Source organism: Poecilia mexicana, unplaced genomic scaffold (assembly GCF_051168715.1).
Source record: "Poecilia mexicana isolate PSO_F unplaced genomic scaffold, ASM5116871v1 scaffold_17, whole genome shotgun sequence".
In the NCBI taxonomy this organism is placed as follows: domain Eukaryota; kingdom Metazoa; phylum Chordata; class Actinopteri; order Cyprinodontiformes; family Poeciliidae; genus Poecilia; species Poecilia mexicana.
Genome location: NW_028263386.1, coordinates 7664370 through 7683701, shown reverse-complemented (window position 1 = coordinate 7683701; position 19332 = coordinate 7664370). Strand labels below are relative to the sequence as shown.

The window sequence follows — 19332 nt, the reverse complement described above, 5'->3', positions numbered from 1 at the left end:
TCACAAAATAATTCTTAGGTTTAATAATTATGGCTTACAAGAGTTAAAACTGCAAAATTCAGAGAAAGAAAAGTAAAATATTGCCAAAATAACTGCACAAGAAAGCAGATCAGCCCGAGCTGTGTTGGTGTCAGATTAAATAATTAATTTATCTGTGATATCACGTCAACATTAGCGGAGCTGTTAACTGTTTTTGTTGTGTTTTTCTTTTTCTAAACAGCATCTATAATACTTACAGATTAAACCTAAAATGGACAAGCCTGCACTGAACAGAGATTTAGTCAACAACCTTCAGGTTTTCCTTTGGGTTGCTTATTTTCTGCCACAGAATAAATGTTCCTCAAACTGCAGCTGACTTCCACATGTTTTTAAACATATGAAAGATTGGATACTTTATTGCATCTCAGATTATAATGTAGAAGAGTTGTATTTGTATCCAAATAAATAATGTACCAAAAAAAAAAGTTTTCTTGCTCAGGAGGAATTTTTGCCCACTTTACTTTGCAAAATTGTTTCACTTCAGCTACATTTCAATTTGAATTAAGTCAAAACTTTGCATAGCCCATTCCAAAACTTGTTTTTGAGATTTTAGTACTTACATTTAAGGTCATTTGGCAATGGATGGACATTGTTGCTGTGATGTTTTTCAGATATTTAGCATCAATTTTATGCAATATGTAGAAAGAATCATCAGGATGTTTTTATGAATATTTAAGATGGGTCTTTGTCTTGTTTTTAATCTTGGATCTGTCCCACTGAAGTAATTTTTAGTACCAGTTACAGCTTTAACATGTTCTATGTTTTCACCATTTGTGGATAAAGACGCTCACGGTGTGTCTTTACTCTTTGGTACTCTGGAGTCAAAAAGCCTTAGAAATAGACTTTGCAGAATCATCTTTACTTTTTTATGTTAGAGGAAAATTTATTGGTTTCAACCTACTTAATGATGTCAGAAAAGTGTGGTACAAATAGTGTACAGGTAAAACTAGACAAATGTATGGAAGAGGATCATGAAAACTGAAAAAGAATTCTGACTTTTTATTAATCTCAAAATTCTGAACTTTTTTTCTCATAATTTTGATATTAAAGTCAGAAGTTAAGCTTGTTATTTTCTCGCAGAACTTTTTTTTTGTCACAATTGACAAAAATACTTTTAAAGAACCAGTTTTATCGCTTTAGGATCGCTCTTCAACACCCTTATATTAAAAGGGACCACTTAATTAGACTGGAAGCTAAAAAGTGGAAAATTCTGACACTTTCAGAGTAAAACCCCCAAACTTTCAGGCTGTGATCAACAAGCAGAGATTCAGATCAACACTTTATTCTTCACAGCATTAGTCTGCCAGCAACAGTCTGGTACAAAAGCTCCAAACAATGTGAAAATAGCCCCAGGAGAAGCTCTTGTGGATTAATACAGTTATATTTATATATCCAGCCTGAGACAAAAGCATGGGCAGCCACACTATAATCATCTCTACAAATCAGTAATGATATAAAAATCAACATATGAGAACATAAGAGCTCAAAATACATTGCTATAATTTACAATAAAGACCACGCCTTCGCTTTAAGTTGCATTTGAATGATGACAGTCCCTTCCAGGAGTCAAGGATCTGTGATGAAATGATGTAACACAAATATAATATTAATAATAATAAAAATAAAAATAAACTGCACACAAATAACCTACAACACCCTTCAGTGGTTTCTTCACACATCCCACATAAAACATACCCACAGATGTGCTACATCAACATTAAACCTAAAATCTCCATGTTTCCGGTGAGTGCACTTGTTTACATTTTGCTGTGATGGAATCAAGGTTTTTCTGCTCCAGTTTTCATTTCAACAAACAGCAACAGAGCTCTATATGCCACTAAAAAGCTGTAAATTAAATCAGGGCATTTATTGAGCATGACACACTGCAAAAACGTAATTTAAGTATTTTTGTCTTGCTTCTAGTACAAACATGCTTAAACACTTGAAATAAGACAAAAGTAACTTATGAGTAACTTTTCAGCAAGATATATGAGCTTGTTTTAGGTAATAACTCCTTAACATTGAATATAAAGTACTAGTTTCACTGGTTGATTATTTATTTCACTCTTAAGACATTTTTTCCATATTATAAGTGAAATAATCCACCAGTCTTAGTAGAACCAGGTTGCTAGGTGATGAGCTGGGCTTGGCTGGGGTTGCTAGGTAACAGCACAGTGCCTGTTTATTATGAAATACGTGAAATAATCTACCAATAGAAGTCAATAATCAAGTAATTATTGACCTAAAACAAGCTCCTATATCTTGCTGAAAAGCTAATTGTTAGTTAATTTAGTCATATTTCAAGGGTACGAAGATATTTACACTAGAAACGAGACAAAATACTTGGTAAGATTTGTGTTTTTGCAGTGTATGTATATTGTTAGAATGATACTGAAGTTTAAAATATACAGAGAGACCGATCAGAAGTCCTCCAGCGCTCGTATTTGTGGTTCTCTGGCGACTTGAGTTATGGCACAGTGGTCGGCGGTGTCAAATTTGAGGGACTTGCAACAATCTTACATTTTGTGATAATTTCTTGATTTAATTATCAGTGAAAAATAAACTCTAATCTCTCTCACATCCATCATTGTCACCCTCTAATCCTCTTTTAAACAGGCTTGGCACAGCAGATTTGAATGAAATGGTCCCTGGGAGTTTCCACAGAGGTAGCGGATCATCTGCGACAGCTGCTACTCTGTTTCTAGGTTTTCTGTTTTGCAGTGAAGGGAAACAAAGTCAGGATGCCGCAGAGGATACAGGTGTTCAGTTTCCTGTTTGTGGTAACCAATGCTGCAGGTGAACTGACCATCTGCGGAGACGACTGTCGCTCGCCTCACATGTTGGTGTCTCTCCTGTCTTTGTTCGGTGACGGCTTTGAAGGATCCTTCAGTGGCTTCCCGTTGGTTGGGGCGGGCGCATCTCCAGTGGCGGCCACAGTGGAGATGGAGCGTTTGGTTTGTTCCTCGCTGCGGGCCTCCGGGCTCGGCTGAGTGGGAGGAGCTTGTTCGGCCGGCGGCGGGACGGTTAGCTCCTGCTGCTGCTGCTTGTGGCTCTGCAGCAGGCGGAGCTGGACCCGGAGCTCCAGGATGGCTTCCTGCTCCTCGTGGATGGCCTGGTTCAGATGGGTGTTTTTGTTCTGGAGGGAAACAATGTCAACAGTTCAGTGGCTGCAACTAACGACTATTTTAGTAATTGATTATTCTGACAATCAAGCAATTATTCTGTTGATTAAAAGATTGTTCTGACAATTAATCAACAGCTCTGATGATTAATTTATTATCCTCACAATTAATTGATTGTTCTGTTGATTAATTGATTATTCTGATGATTAATTAATTATTCTGACAATTATTCACATAATCAGTTGCTTATTCTGACTATTAATCGATTATTCTGTTAATTGTTGTGATGATCTTTTGTTCTGACAATAGATCGTTCTGTCAATTAATATATTATCCTCACAATTAATCGATTCTTCTGTTGATTAATCTAATGATTAATCAACTATTCTCACTATCAATTATTCTCACAATTAATTGCTTGTTCTTACTATTAATCAATTATTCTGTTGATTGATTGGTGTGACAAATATCCTTTTCTTCTGTCGATTAATATATTATCCTCAGGATTAATCAATTATTCTGTTGATAGATTGTTCTGACGATTAATCTGAGACAAAAATCGCCAAATTTTTCTGTTTTTTTATTTAAACCCTTTGTATACAATATTTAAAATACATAAAAAAATGCAAATAAACAATTTTATTACTTGTTTCAATGACAAAATAAACACCTAATTTCCATAAATGCAACAATAATTTTAGCAGACTTAGAAATATTTCCTTTGTTTATTTAATCAAGTCCTACTGGTTGATCTGGCACCATATATTGTTTTATTGTTTTACGCTCTTAAAGACAAGTTTGTTCATTATTATAGGGTAGGTTTCTATTAGTACCGTCATGAATGCTTTTTTCTTTTTCTCATGGATAATTTCTGCACGTTTGTATTTTTGTATAACATCCAGTAACATCATTTCTTTAGTGAACACTTAATCATTTGTAGTAAACGATGCAGCTGTAGCTAAAAATTATTTCTAATGTCAACATGTGAAAGGCTCGGCTCTTTCTGTTTAATATAGTTTGGGGCTGATCTGCTGACTAGTTTTTGGATTAACTGATTAATAATGGGATGCAAAAGGGGATTAACGGGATATTTTTTACTTAATATGAACCAGGTAAAGCTAAGTTAAGCCACTGGATGGTTTATTTGAATCTTAAACGCAAATATGTAACATATTTGTACAGTTTTGGTTTAATTACTGCTGTCAGTGTCTTTTTCTTTTAGCAAATGGCCTTTTATCAGGCTGTTAACTCCAGTTAATGATTACTAAAGTAGCTGATAATTGTAGTAATTTAATAACTTCTAGGAGGCTTAAATACAGTGAAGCACAAATGCATGTTAGATTTTTGTTTCAAAATAAAAAAGTTTAAGGGGTAGAAATACTTTTGCACACTCTTAGAGTTTTAACAAGCATTTCTTTTAACTTTACACTCTTGGTGCCCAAACAGGCCGTTAAACCATCCTGAACATTTCTCACCTCTAGTTCCTCGTTTTGTTTCTGCAGGTCTTCCAGTATCATCTGCAGCTCTTCCTCATCTTCACTCTCACTTTCGCTGTCTGAGGAATACTCCTCCGTCTCGCTGCGGCCCTGCTGCCGACTGATGAGGAAACGCGCCGCTGTTACCACGCTATAATCACAAAAATTAAAACGATTCTCTGCTCTTCTCCTACCTCTGAATGTCTGCGATTTCCGCCCTCAGCCTCTCGATTTCTTCTTTCTCTGTGGCGATTTGCCTCCGCAGCACTTGTTCGAGCGCAATCAGCTCCTCCTGTTCAGTCAGGATCTCATTCTCCTGATCACCCAAAAGAAGTTGTGCAGAATTTTAATGCTGAATTTACTGGCATGCTTTTGATTTAGTCACACGAAAGTGTATGAATGAGTCACCTGTGCTAAAAGTAGGTTGATGACTTCCTCTTCGTTCTCGGTCATTTCCTCTTTGGACACGTCCTCCTTTGAGAGACTGGCAATTTCTTGTGCTATTTTACTCTCACACTCCTGACAACACAAATGAAAAAGAATAGAATAGAAATTAGCTTTATTCCAAAGGAAAATCAGATGTAGACTCAAAGAAAAGAAAATCTTACCAAGTATTTTCGGCCTAGTTACTAGTTCAAATATGTTATTACAAAACAAACTTACAAGCAATTTTTCAGCATCGTTTTAGGTCAATAATTCATGAAAATTGAATAAAATTTCCATTGTCAGATTTTTTCACTTTCAACATGGGGAGAATGTCTTGTTATGAGTGAAATAATCTGGAACTAGCACAACTTCATCAATACCGAGGAATTACTGACTTAAAGCAAACTGAAAAATTACTCGTAAGCTAGAACACTTAAAATAAGACAAAATTAAGATATTTGCAGTGTTGTCCCAGTAATTACTGTAATAAACTATAATATTGTTATTTTAAGACCATTTTCAAATGACACGCTGCAGAAAAGCAAAATTTTATCAAGTATTTTCAGTCTAACTTCTAGTGCAAGTGTACAATTGAAATAAGACAAAGTAAAAATAAATCTGAGCTTATTTTAGGTAAATAATTCCTGAATATTGATGAAAAACTTATAGTTTTACTGGCAGATTATTTTATTTGAAACATGGGGAAAATGTCTTGTTATAAGCATAATGATGGAGCTGCAGTTATTGATTAAAACAATTTAATTCCATCATTTTAATAATGGATAAATCTGAATTCATGCAGGATTCAGCAACAGCTAAATGTCTGCTGTGTTTTTTTGCCTCCTGAGTTTTCCTTCATCTATAACTGATCATTCCGGACGATGGGATCGTTACCTGCCGCTTGGCCTCCCTCAGCTTGCGTTTGAGAGCCGTCAGGATTCTCTGGACCTCCCAGAGCCGCTCCTCCTTGGACAGGTCCTTCACGCCCGCCTGCAGGTCTCTGTGCAGGCAGTTCAGCAGGAACTCCTGGACACACACATCTTCACTGGTTCACACTGATCCAAGACAACGAGCCTGACAAGCATGCAGGCGTCAAACACAACAACAAACGGCTGTAACAACACCAAGTCTGGGCTCCTGCAGTGTTTCCAAACTTATTCAGACTCATTCATACTTGTTCTACGTTAGTTTTTATGCGCTAGTTTTAGAACAACCGTGGAAGAAATAAAATCTGAGGTTCACTCTGTTGTAAACATTTTTTGAAATGCTTGTGCTCACAAGTTAATATTGTGAAAAAATAAAAAATAAACCGTTTTTCTTGTCTTTCATTGTAAATGTTTAAAAAAATTGGAAACATAGAAAGAAATAAAAATAAAGATCACTAAAATTTTAAAATCATGATCTAAACACAGGTTAGGAATTTAATTTAACATAAAAACATGTAAATACAACTGCATTTATTAATGTTATTAGAATTCTGTCCTGTAGAAAACTCAAGATCAGGGGAGAAAAAATAAATAAAAATAAAAATCTAATTTTTACAATTCCGATTCTTTTGTTTTTTAATGATTAAAAAAATAAAATAAATAAAACTTATGTTTTAATCAGAGATAGGCAGAATACACTTGTAAGAGAACCACTCTAACATATTTTACTCAAGTGAAAGCATGGTAAAATCTACTCCGAAAAGGAAAGTTTTTCTAAAAAGTTACTATTTTAACAGTTCTTTTGTAACCATGCTCCCTTCTTTACACACTGAGCCGATGAAAACGAGAAAAAGACGGTGGACTGAACCCAACCTGCCGCCGAATCTCCTCCTTGATGTTATCCTGGGTCTCAGGCAGAGCGGGCATGGTCGCCATGTTGGACCAGCGCAGCGGCCGCACCACCGGCTTCAGGACAACGTCCCCAAACAGCTCCTTCACGTGGGTGAAGAAGATGTAGAGAACACGGTTCCCGATCTGAAAGGAAGAAGGAGGAAATGTTTCCACCTGCCAGCTGAAAGGTTTCCGGAGCAGCTTCTCTATAAATTCCTGAATATTTACTTGTCCTCATTACACTGATCCTGGATCAGACGTGTTTATTTAAACAGACGGGTGGAACGAATGGAAAGGAGGAAAGAGAAAGAGACAGAGAGGTAAAGAGAGAGACACAGAGACAGACAGAGAGAGAGAGAGAGAGACACAGAGACAGACAGAGAAAGAGAAACAGAGAGAGAGAGACAGAGAGAGACAGAAAGACAGAGAGAGAGACAGAGAGAGAGACAGAGAAAGAGAGAGACAGAGATAAAGAGAGAGAGAGAGAGAGAGAGAGAGAGACAGAGAGAGAGACAGAGAAAGAGAGAGAGAGACAGAGATAAAGAGAGAGAGAGAGAGAGAGAGAGAGAGACAGAGAGAGAGCAATGGATGGATGGATGAACCAATGGATGGATGAACCAATGGATGGATGAACCTATGGATGGATGAACCAATGGATGGATGGATGGATGAACTAATGGATGGATGGATGGATGAACCAATGGATGGATGAAGCAATGGATGGATGAACCAATGGATGGATGGATGGATGAACTAATGGATGGATGAACCAATGGATGGATGAACCAATGGATGGATGGATGGATGAACTAATGGATGGATGAACCAATGGATGGATGGATGGATGAACCAATGGATGGATGAACCAATGGATGGATGGATGGATGAACTAATGGATGGATGAACCAATGGATGAATGGATGGATGAACCAATGGATGGATGAACCAATGGATGGATGGATGGATGAACCAATGGATGGATGAACCTATGGATGGATGAACCAATGGATGGATGAACCTATGGATGGATGAACCAATGGATGGATGGATGGATGAACTAATGGATGGATGGATGGATGAACCAATGGATGGATGAAGCAATGGATGGATGAACCAATGGATGGATGGATGAACTAATGGATGGATGAACCAATGGATGGATGAACCAATGGATGGATGAAGCAATGGATGGATGAAGCAATGGATGGATGAAGCAATGGATGGATGAAGCAATGGATGGATGAAGCAATGGATGGATGGATGGATGGATGAACCAATGGATGGATAGATGAACCAATGGATGGATGAACCAATGGATGGATGGACAGATGTTTTAGACTAACTGAAGAAAAATCTAGACCCAGATATTCCCATCCTGCAGTCCGGTCTGCCTGCTGACCTGAATGGGCGGGTTGATGTTCTGGATGCTCATCTTGGTGCCAGTTGCAGAGTGAAATGTTTCCACCTGCCAGCTGAAAGGTTTCTGGAGCAGCTTCTCTATAAATTCCTGAATATTTATTTGTCCTCATTACACTGATCCTGGATTCCTGCATGTTTATTTAAACAGACATGTTTCTGGCTCAGAATAAGTGGAACAGCCGTAGAGACAGCTCCAGTGGGGATAAATTAGCTGCACTGAACTGGGCCAGCGGGTCAGACATGAACTCATGAAAGAACCAATAAAAACTCACTAACCTTGTTGCTAGGGGAACGTTGAGGGTTACTACTAACTTTTTACGCCATAATTTCACATTTTCCAGATTCAAAATCAGAGACTTAAGGTATTTTATGAGTCTAACTTTGAAGATGTTTTGGCATTAGTTGTCTCCATTGAGAGTTACCAGACAGGAAGTGGGCAGAGAGTCAAAGGGGATGATGGGAGGGACACAAAGCAAAGTCAGAAATCAAACCAGGACGGCTGCGTCGAGGACTGAAGCTTCAGGAAACAGGGTGACCGCTCTACCGCTACATGACACAACGCCCAGATTTAAAATAATTAACTACATTTATATGATGGACATACTTTAAATATGGAAACTACAACAAGCACAGGATGGATAGATGAACGAACTGATAGATGATAAAGAAACAATAGATTGATCAACAAGCACAGGATGGATAGATGAACGAACTGATAGATGATAAAGAAACAATAGATTGATGAAAAGAATTTGTTTGGTTGGTGTTGGTTGGTTGGATGGTTGGATGGTTGGATGGATGGATGGATGGATGGATGGATGGATGGATGGATGGATGGATGGATGGATGGATGGATGGATGGATGGATGGATGGATGGATGGATGGATGGATCAACCACTAGATAGATGGATGATCCAATGGATGGATCAAGCGATGGACAGATGGATGAACCAATGGATGGATGACCCAATGGAGGGATGGATGAACTAATGGTTGGATGGATGAACCAATGGATGGATGAAGCAATGGACAGATGGATGAACCAATGGACGGATAGATGAACTAATGGATGGATGGGTGAACTAATGGATGGATGGATGAACCAAAGGATGCATCGATGAACTAATGGTTGGATGGATGAAGCAATGGATGGATGAACCAATGGACGGATCGATGAACTAATGGATGGATGGATGAACTAATGGATGGATGAACTAATGGATGGATGGATGGACAGATGTTTTAGACTAACAGCAGATAAATCTAGACCCAGATATTTTGCCTCCTGCGGTCCGGTCTGCCAGCTGACCTGAATGGTCGGGTTGAGGACGATGGAGATGTTCTGGATGTTCATCTTGGTGTCCGTTTCCCTGGCGATGACGTGGTCCATGTGCGTGACGAGCCAGGAGAGCAGTAGGCGGCTCTCTGCCGGCACCTCGGCCAGCAGCTTGTGGAACTCCGCCAGTTTGTCGGCTTCCGCCGGACGGCCGCAGGCGTCCTCAAAGCGCTGGGTCAGGTCCCGGACCAGCAGGTTCTCCGGCAGCTCCCGGAGGTACTGCTTCAGCAGGCTAGCCACCGTGTGCGGGTCGTACTCCTCCAGGCAGGGACACTCCTCCCGGTCATAGGCCGCTTTCAGCTCATCCACTTTGGACTTCATACCTGCCAGGAAGAGATGAAGAAAGGCTTTGTCTGACAACCAGGGTTCTTGAGGTTTCAACAACTCAAATGTAAGACTTCTTAAGATCGTTCTGAAAGGATTTTAAGACTTAAGACTCATATGGATTGGAAAGAGAAATGAGCCAATGCTTAAGAAAAATAATCTACATTTAACCATGATGGATATAAGGAAAGCTAGCTAACTTTACTCTTACGTGAATAATTTCTTGGAGGGCAAATTTTTACTTTTACTACACTAAAAATATGTTGAAGTAGTGCTACTCTTACTTGAATATAGCAAGCTGGCGAGTTAGCTAGCAAGGGTGAAGCTAGTTAGCAAGGATAGCTATCAGGGTAGTTAGCAAACTATCTGCTGTTAGCTACTCTATTTAGCTAGCAAGGTTTACTAACTAGGGAAGCTAACTAGCTAGCAAGGAAGCTAGCTAACTAGCAAGAATATATCTAGCTAGCTAGCTTTTTGCTGGCTAGTTACCCTCAGAGGTGTGTAGAGTACCCAAGTAAGTACTCAAGTAAAAGTAGAACTACTTTTGTATATTTTTAACTGTAGTAAAAGTCAAAATTAGTGGTAATTACTCAAGTAAGAGTAAATAAGTATTTGGAAAAAGGTCACTCAAGTACTGAGAAACGGATCAAACAAATTACGTCATCAAACTCAGCAAAACATAAAGTTATGCGGCAATTTTGGTATTTTAAAGATAATAACAAAATAACAGAAAATAACAAAATTAGAAAGAAACATTTTTCCAAATCAGTTTACTTCAATATAAAACTTTTTTTTGTTTGTTCTTCATTCAGTGGGTAAAGAATCCAGAAATTTTACTCAAGGAAGAATAGTGATACTTCATGATAAAAATAAAGTACAGTGTAATAAAAATACTCCTAAAAGTAAATTATTCCCAAAAATTACTCAAATAAATGTGAGTAAATGTAAATAGTTACTAATCAGCTCTGCTGTTATTGTAACTAAACTTTAAGTCCATATCAGCCACATCTAAAAAAAAAAATCTGAGTTTTACCCTAATTTATTCTTAAATTGTAGTCAAGTCAAGATTCCAGGGCCCAGAAATGGCCCCTGGACCCTACTTTGAACACCTTTGGTCAACATAATTGAATGAAATTGTGTTTTTTAGATAGACTGTGAACTGGTGCTGCATGATAAACAGATTAAACTGGATACCTGAGACCCTGTAGATGCCCTCACACTTCATGCCGTAGTTCTCGATGTAGTCCACGCATTCCCTGAAGACGGCCGGCAGCTGGATGCCGTCGTACAGAGCCGTCCTCTTCACAGCCTCGGCCAGCGGCGCTCCAAAGACGGGTCTGACGGTGGGGGTCTCCACCGGGACCGGCTCAGCCTCGGAAGCTGGCTTCTTCTTCTTCTTCTTCTCCTTCCACTGTTTGACCACGTCGGCGGCCGTCAGGTCCTTGGACTTCTTCTCCTTGGCCTTGTCCTCTTTGGGGCCCTTCTCCTTCTCCTTCACCTTGAAGTCCTTCTCCTTCTTCTTGGAGAAGCTGGGCTTCTTGAACACGTGGATTCCCTTGGAGCGCTTCATCTTGGACGGGCTCTCGGCTTCGTCCGCCGAGCTGTCCTCCTGGAAGGCGGCGTATCCCTCAGCTGCAACACGAGGAAGAAACGGGGTTAAATCTGAGAGGAGGAAAAAAAATCAAACGTTCCTACAGCAGAACGACGACGGCAGCGAAACAGAAACAGGAAGAGGGTGAAGAGAGAGAACGGGGAAAAGAGGTCAGCCGCTGATTTAGCTCAGCTCCCTCAGCACCTCTCCTCTCTACAAACACGTCGTTTAGGTAGATTTCCAGCCAGTCGACTCTTCCACACCTTCACTGGGAATCATCCACTCCCTCTTTTCTCTCACTGGGTCACTGCACTGCAAAAACACAAAATCTCACCAACTCTAGTTTCTACTACAAATATCTTATTACACTTGAAATAAGACAAAACTAACTTAGAAATATATTTTCAGCAAGATGTGAGAGTTTGTTTTAGATAAATAATTACTTAACATTGATCATAGTTAGCTAGTAACTAGTTACATTTACTCAATTAGACTTAATTGGGAAAAAATTACTTTTAGGAGTATTTTTACTGCACCGTGCTTTTTACTTTTACTTGAGTAATTTTATTATAAAGCATCTCTTCTTTTACCTGAGTAAAATTTCTGGATTCTCTACATATTGAGTGAAAAACAAACACAGACCTGCAGTTTTTGTTAAAGTTTCACAAGTTTTTTATTGAAAGAAACTGATTTGGAAAATTTTTATTTTGTTTTTTATATGAATTATTGTCATTTCCATCCTTAAAATACCAGAATTTCCATTTAATTTCACTTTTTGGTTCATCTGATTATGTAACATTTAATTATTATATGATTGATAATTTGATCAGTTACTCAGTACTTGAGTAGACTTTTTACAAAATACTTTTTTACAAGTAGTCTTGTCGTCCAAGACTACTCGTCTTGGACAACAAGTAATCGTCCAAGTTGTACTCCAACTTGAGTACAACTTTTGGGTACTCTACTCCTCTGATATTGATACTACTACTAGTTGTACTGGCAGATTACTTCACTTATAGCAAAAATGTCTTGTTTTTAGAGAAATAAGTATTTTTTAAATCTATATTATGGAACTATTAGCTTAAAACAAGCTCCTATGTCTTACTGAAAAGCTACTTGTAAGTTAGTTTTGTCTTATTTCAAGTGTGCTGAGATGTTTGCAGTAGAAACTAGACCAAAAATACTTTTGGTATTTAAATGTTGTGTTTTTGCAGTGTGTGGTTGGAGCTGCTTCCAGATGTGGAAAAATGATGACACAAAGTGGACAAACAGCCCACACTATGGGCGAGAACAGGATGGGAAAGTGGAAACATCTCTTATCTGTTTCCATAAATGCACTGTCCTGCCGTATCAGCAATGTTCAGTTCTGTGCAAAAGTCTTTAACCAGCTCTAATTACTTTAGAGATTACCTATTATATCTCCGTGAACACGTTAAGAAAGGGTCATCTGGCCACATAAAACATGTTTGTTACATATTTTGCACAAATAAAATAATAATACTTTATTCTGATCAGTTCTGTCTATTAGCTCTCCAAGGTCCTCCTGTCACTTTAAATCAAAATAAGTTGCTGCTGGCCATGAAACCAACTCAATGTTTGCACTCAGACTGTTGCACTGTTATTCAGACATGAATATGGCTGCAAACAGACGCACATTTATTATGCATTTAATCTAAAACATTTAACACATTAATGCTACATAATGCAGATTAATCGCTTTACCCATTTTGACCTAAAAGAGTCTTTCCTGTGTAGGGTTACCGAGTTCACAGTAGTGCGGCCTTATACTGTGGTCAGCGACGCAGAGTCGCAAATATGAGTAAAAAGATGAGTGAGGAGAGTTAGGCTGCTGTGCTCAGCTGTGAATTTTACTTTAAAGGTGCAAATATGTGTTTTCCAGGCATATAGTGCTATTTAATAGCATAATCAAGTAACTATGTTACCTTCATTGGATTTAAAAGTGCTATATTCATAATTTAACACCTTAAAACTGGACCTTTGTCTTTTTAAAAGCTTCTTCTTTTTCTGAAACTTTCTTCCTTCAGGAAGTCATCACAACATCGCTCCTCTACAGAGTAAACTAGTCAACATTACATTTTGTTGTTACACATCAAAATGTTGGTCAGTGTTTCATTTATCATCATTCAAAGCGACTCTGAACAGGTGGGTTTTTAGTCTAGATTTACAGGAACTCAGTGTTTTATGACATTTTTATGATTGTTCCTGAGATGTGCTATACAAATAAAATCAACACTTTCAGAAAGTGAAGCCACATCTTACTCCTTTTCTCCTTCTTCTTGAACTTGTTCTTCTTCTTGCTGTGCTCCTTGTCGTCGTCTGAGACATACGGGTCCGGCGGCTCGTGGTGATGTCCATTGTGGGGCGGCGACGGCTCGCCGGTGCGGTACAGGCCCGGGAACTTGGTGGGGCTGATCTCCTCGGAGCTCGGGGTGCGGGCCACGCCTCCTGGGTGATCGGCCCGGCGCTGCTCAGCAGGGCTGCTGCTGGGCGGCAGGAAGCACTCGGTCATGTCTGGTCTGGTCGTATCGCTCCACTGACTGACACGTCACGCCTCCATCGCACCTGCACAGGTGGAGACATGGGTGGAAATAGGAACAAGAGGAGTCGACACTTTTCCTACAGTAGATTTTAATGTGACCTGATTGACAAGAAGTAACTCTAAAGTGATCAGTGTAATACAGAAGCAAATTATTAGGGCTTTTAGTCCAATTAGTAGTTATTAATCTATAATCAAAATAATCGTTCACTAATTTAGTAATCGAGTAATCATTAACTGAAGATCAATTACTGAAAGAACATATTCAGAGCAGTAATTAAGTCAAACCTGTTTCAGATATATACACATTTTTAATTCAAAATAAAATATATTTTATGTAATGTTCTTCTAATGTTAAAGTAGTTAAATGAAAAATCTGCAGAATTTGCCCATTTTTATCAAATTAGTAAATTGTCAAAATAATTAATAGATTTTTAAATGAATTAAATAAATGTTAGCTGTAGCACTTTTTTTATTTAAAAAATGTATTCTTTGTTTATTTGTGTGTTTCAATGTATTTATAATATTCCATTTAAAAAGCTTGAGTTGTTAAATGAAAAAGCTGCAGATTGGCCCAATTTTTTATCCAATTAATTGTAAGAATAAGCAATTACTTCAATAATTGTTACTGGCAGAAGTATAAATTGTATTAATTCTTAATCTTTAACTAACCTTTTAAGTCAAGCAACAGCTGCAGGACTCGATATGATACAAATTATTGCTGAATTAGAATAAAATACAGCTCAAACAGATATTTTATGGTTATCTTTTATATATATTTGACAAAGAAAGAAACTGTGTCTGTGTGTGACAAACAAAGATCCAATTAATCTATATAACTTTGTAATAATATTCTAACTTACCTAATCGGTCTAAATAGAGAAATACGATTTAGAAATATGCCACCTATTAAGTAAAAATCTAAATAGCAACTTAATTTTACTCAGCTTCTTGTGATAAGGATAAAAGTAGTAAAATATTCAATCCCATATCAGCTTCGATATTTTAAAACAAAACATGACTGACACATTTTCTAACACGTCTCTTAATCTCAGGTGTGGAAACAAAAGCAGAACCGACTAACCTCAGCCTGAGGAAACAGAAATATTACGCAAGTGATTTGCAAACTCCAAACTTAAAGCAAAGTCAGCCCAAATAAACAACAACCTCTTGATTGCAGCTGTGGTCTCCACCCAGCAGATGGGGCTTCTGCCATTCAAAAACAACAACATACAGTCATTTATTCATGTGACCCCACCATTCATGTATCTGATGCCTGCAGACAGCTTGAAAAGCAGGGTAGTAACTTGATTTATTACTGCAGAAACGAAAACAGAAAGGAACCTGAGATGCTGTAAAGTGTATTAGGAAGCAGATGAAATGACCCTAAAAGGAGATGTGGCTTCAAGGACTAACGCAGCTGTTATCTGTAAAGTAAAAACATGGCGCAGTACAACAATACAGAAATGACCAGTTATACAAACCACTGTGTAAATATAACACTGGCTTAAACTGTAGAAAACGACTAATCAGCATCAGCAGCGTCAACTTTAATCTCCCCCTTGTTTGCTTTGGTAGATCGACATCACAATTTACAATTAATTTCTGCCCTATTTGAACAAACTAACTCCACACAGGCAGTCCTGTTTAATTATACTCCTGTTATAATACCACAATTTGTTGTCAATGCGTATTTTGAAGCATATTTTCCTTCAAACAGCCATAAAGTGAAGCTCTGGTCTGAATGGAGAAGGGGCCCATCTGCTAACGTTACTTCAGCTAGCTGGAAACATGTCGGTTACGACAAAACCCGCTGATATATTCATAAATACTTACTGATTACCCTCATTAATTCACAGGCAGATGCAAAAACTTATTTTCAGACAGTCGTTCTCTAATTTTTAGAGGGTAAGATTTAAAAGAATATAAACTTTACCAAGTCTTGGTCGGGCAATCCCACAGTGGAGCTTCCGGTTGTGTGTGTATACCAAATAAACTCTACAGCGCATGCGTGAATGCACAAGTGCGTCATGGGAAATGAAGTTAAAATGGATATTTAGGTAAAGCAGACCAGACAAGTACAAAAAAAAGTAAATATCTAATATCCTGAGGTAAGTAGTAACTACTCAGTTTACTCAGTTGCATTTATTTAAGTAACCTTTTTTTGGGGGGAGGGGGGGGGGATTAGGAGTAGTTATATTACACCATACTTTTTATTATAGTGAAGTGTACTTTCAATAGAAAATATCTCACTTCTCCACCCACCGTGAGTTACTTTACTGAATGAAAAATAAACATGTTTTAAACAAAAATTAAAATGAGACTTCTTATTTGAACACAAGCTTTGTTGTTATTTTGTTTTCTGTCTGCTGAGACTTTTGCGTCATTTTGAGGTCAAGAAAATACAATAAGCTAAATATTTTGACATTAGCACTTCGTGTTCTTCATAGATTAACAACTGTATGTAACCTGCTGAACTGTTAATTAATTAGTTTTAATGAGGAAAGACAGCGGCGATGGACAGTCAGTAATGACTGTGAAATCGTGGATTTGTAGCGAACACTTTTTACAAGGTAAGAAGATTAGCGTTCTTTTCTAAGTGTGATTAGAAAAACATTAAATATTGCATTATGGAGAAGCTACGTCTAGTAATTGGTAACCATGGAGACAGTGCCGCTCCGTCATGTAGCCTAGCATGTATGAGAAAAAAACTAGTTAGCATTTAGTCTTTTGTAGGTTTTTAATGCTTCTCCGGTGTCAGGAGAAATGTTGTTTACGACATGGTGATATAAATCATGCGGTGTGAATTCAGGTCGGTAATTTGATCTACATATCAAGAGGGAGAAGGTATGGGTCGGTTTCTAAGCTAGCTACATCCAATTTTTGTAAATACCGCCGTCTATGAGCCCGAACAGGTGTGTTATGTTCACAGACAAATTAGTTTGACTCGAACAAGTAGAAACCATAAATAAACTGAAAAAAAAAACAATTTGGGAAAACAATTTTAATCTCTGTTCAACACTCCCGTTCCTGACGTCCATCATGGCGCCTAATAATTAAGTGACTTAGTTGCAAAGGGTCCATACAAAGATACACAGTGTTATAAATTAAATGCCTGATTCTAACTAAATATTTTTGCAACACAGTCAAAACATTCTTGTACATTTGTTATTCCTGTTGCGTTTAGAGGCACGTTTCCATATTTTTAAATTAATAAGGAGTTGGGTCAGGGAAGTTTATGCTAAGCATCATCTGTTCATGTCAGATGCTGGCTCTTAAACTGTGTGATGGATAAGTCAGATGGCTCCTCTCCTTTTTATCTCTCAGTGCTGATTCATCAAACCGCAGGATGTTTGTCCCCTCCGTTCTCTCAGTCCACGTTTAATGAGCTGCAGATCCAGAGGAGGAAGCAACATTACGATCGTTTGGCCTTGGAATGGCTGAGCTTCAGTTTAAGATCTACAGCAAGTCTTAAATTTGTCAGGTTTTGTGAGGTTAACAAAATTACACCATAAAACTTAAACTTTTTCCATCTAAATAAAACAGAAACAACCAAATCTGCTCAGAAGACAAATGTAAAGTTTAAAAGGGTGTCATTACTTTGTTGCAGTGTGCAGACTGTTAGTAAAACCGATTCGATTCAGTTCCAGCATTTCCTTCCTGCTGGATATATTTCTAGACTGAGGTTTCACCATTTAGAAACTTTAATTTTCCTCTTATGAGTCTGTTCTTCTGTTGAATTGGATCAATGCTCGGCTTGGTGCTTCAGTAAATTTATCCACAAATTAAATGAAAAAGATATTGTTCTTCATGTCCATGATCCAAAAGTGTCACACTGCTGAGATACAAAATCTGTATTTTTTTGTCTGATACCGTGTAAATAAATATATACTTAATATTAATATATATATTTTAAAAGTTCTAGTTCCGCTGGAAGATTATTTAACTTATAACAACATATTCTCTCCACGTTAAAAGTAAAATAATCTACCAGAGAAACTAATACTTTTTTATTCAATATTAAGAAATTATTGACTAAAAACAAGCTCCTATATTTTGTGAAGTTACTTTTGAATGATTTTTGTCTTATTTCAAGTGCACTAAGATATTTGCACTAGAAACTAGACAAAATACTTTGATTTTGTGTTTTTGAAGTGTTGTCTCAGTAGTTACTGCATTAAACAATAATAATGTTCTTGTTTTCAGACCATTTTCCAAATCTTATAAAGTATTTTTGATCTAGTTTTTAGTGCAAATATCTTAGAGGAGTTTGTTTTAAATTAATAACTTTCACTAGCAGATTAGTTCACTTACAGCAAATTAGCTTTCTCATGTTTTGCAGTGAAACTTATATTGACTTAAAACAAGCTCCTATATCTTACTGAAGTCCTGTAAAATAGTTGACAGGATCAAGAATAGTTGGTAAGATTTTGTGTTTTTGTAGCTCAAAGTTGCTCTTTATTGAATTTTTATTCTAACATTAATTGTGGTTATTTTTAAATCCACCTTTATATTTATCCCCTGTGATTATTTAACCCAATAATGCAGCGTCATCCCATACCAGGACACCCAAACAACAAACATTACAGGCTTGGTGTTTGGACTACTTCAGATTTTACTGCCAGGTCTGAGCAGTGCAGAGATAAATATCCTCTGTGTTTCGGCCAAATTAGGTTTGGAGAATGTTTAGACTGTGGTATCATTTTGATCTCGGCTTCACTTCTGATTTCTTTCAGGTGGTGGAACTGTCAAACAGAGCTCTGAGCAGCGGTGCAAACTAAATTTGGGGAAACCATTTGCTATTCTGAGTCACGCGTATTTTCCCAAGGCTCTGTGGTTGGGATTTAGAGCTGGTGGTCATCGGGACATATGAAACAAATTAGTCCTCTGATGATCTTTTGTTGGCTCCGTCTGCACCCCAAACCACAGCTGCAGTGGCGAAACGAGGTCAGGGCTCGATATAATAATTAAAAATAAAGGGACAGACAAGGTTCCTTTGTACGCCTGCAAGATGAGTCTGTGCACGTTGCTGTGGCATGCCAATTGGGAACATAATCAGTGATAGGGCGTCCCGCTGCTTTTTCAAAGTGCACTGGCACAACAAAGAGCATTTGTGTGCGGTGGTGAGAGATTGGCATCAGGGAATGTTTTCCTCTTGGCTTGCATGAGATGGTCATTGAGAGCTGAACACCTGTGGACCAGAATGGAAGAATAACAACGTTGTT

The 19332-nt window shown here is 37.8% G+C and overlaps 1 protein-coding gene across 1 annotated transcript; it reads right to left on the bottom strand.

Moving 5' to 3' along the window:
• Window positions 1-1305: 1305 nt before the first annotated feature.
• ralbp1 (ralA binding protein 1) lies at window positions 1306-16123 on the bottom strand. Its single transcript, XM_014993402.2, has 10 exons — window positions 16044-16123; window positions 13831-14133; window positions 11154-11591; window positions 9609-9958; window positions 6862-7023; window positions 5957-6088; window positions 5045-5155; window positions 4831-4952; window positions 4637-4757; window positions 1306-3175 (listed from the first exon to the last, which is right to left on the bottom strand). Exons 2-10 carry the CDS (start codon window positions 14078-14080, stop codon window positions 2873-2875), a joined length of 1989 nt encoding a protein of 662 aa, XP_014848888.2. The 5' UTR covers window positions 14081-14133; window positions 16044-16123; the 3' UTR covers window positions 1306-2872.
• Window positions 16124-19332: the final 3209 nt, after the last annotated feature.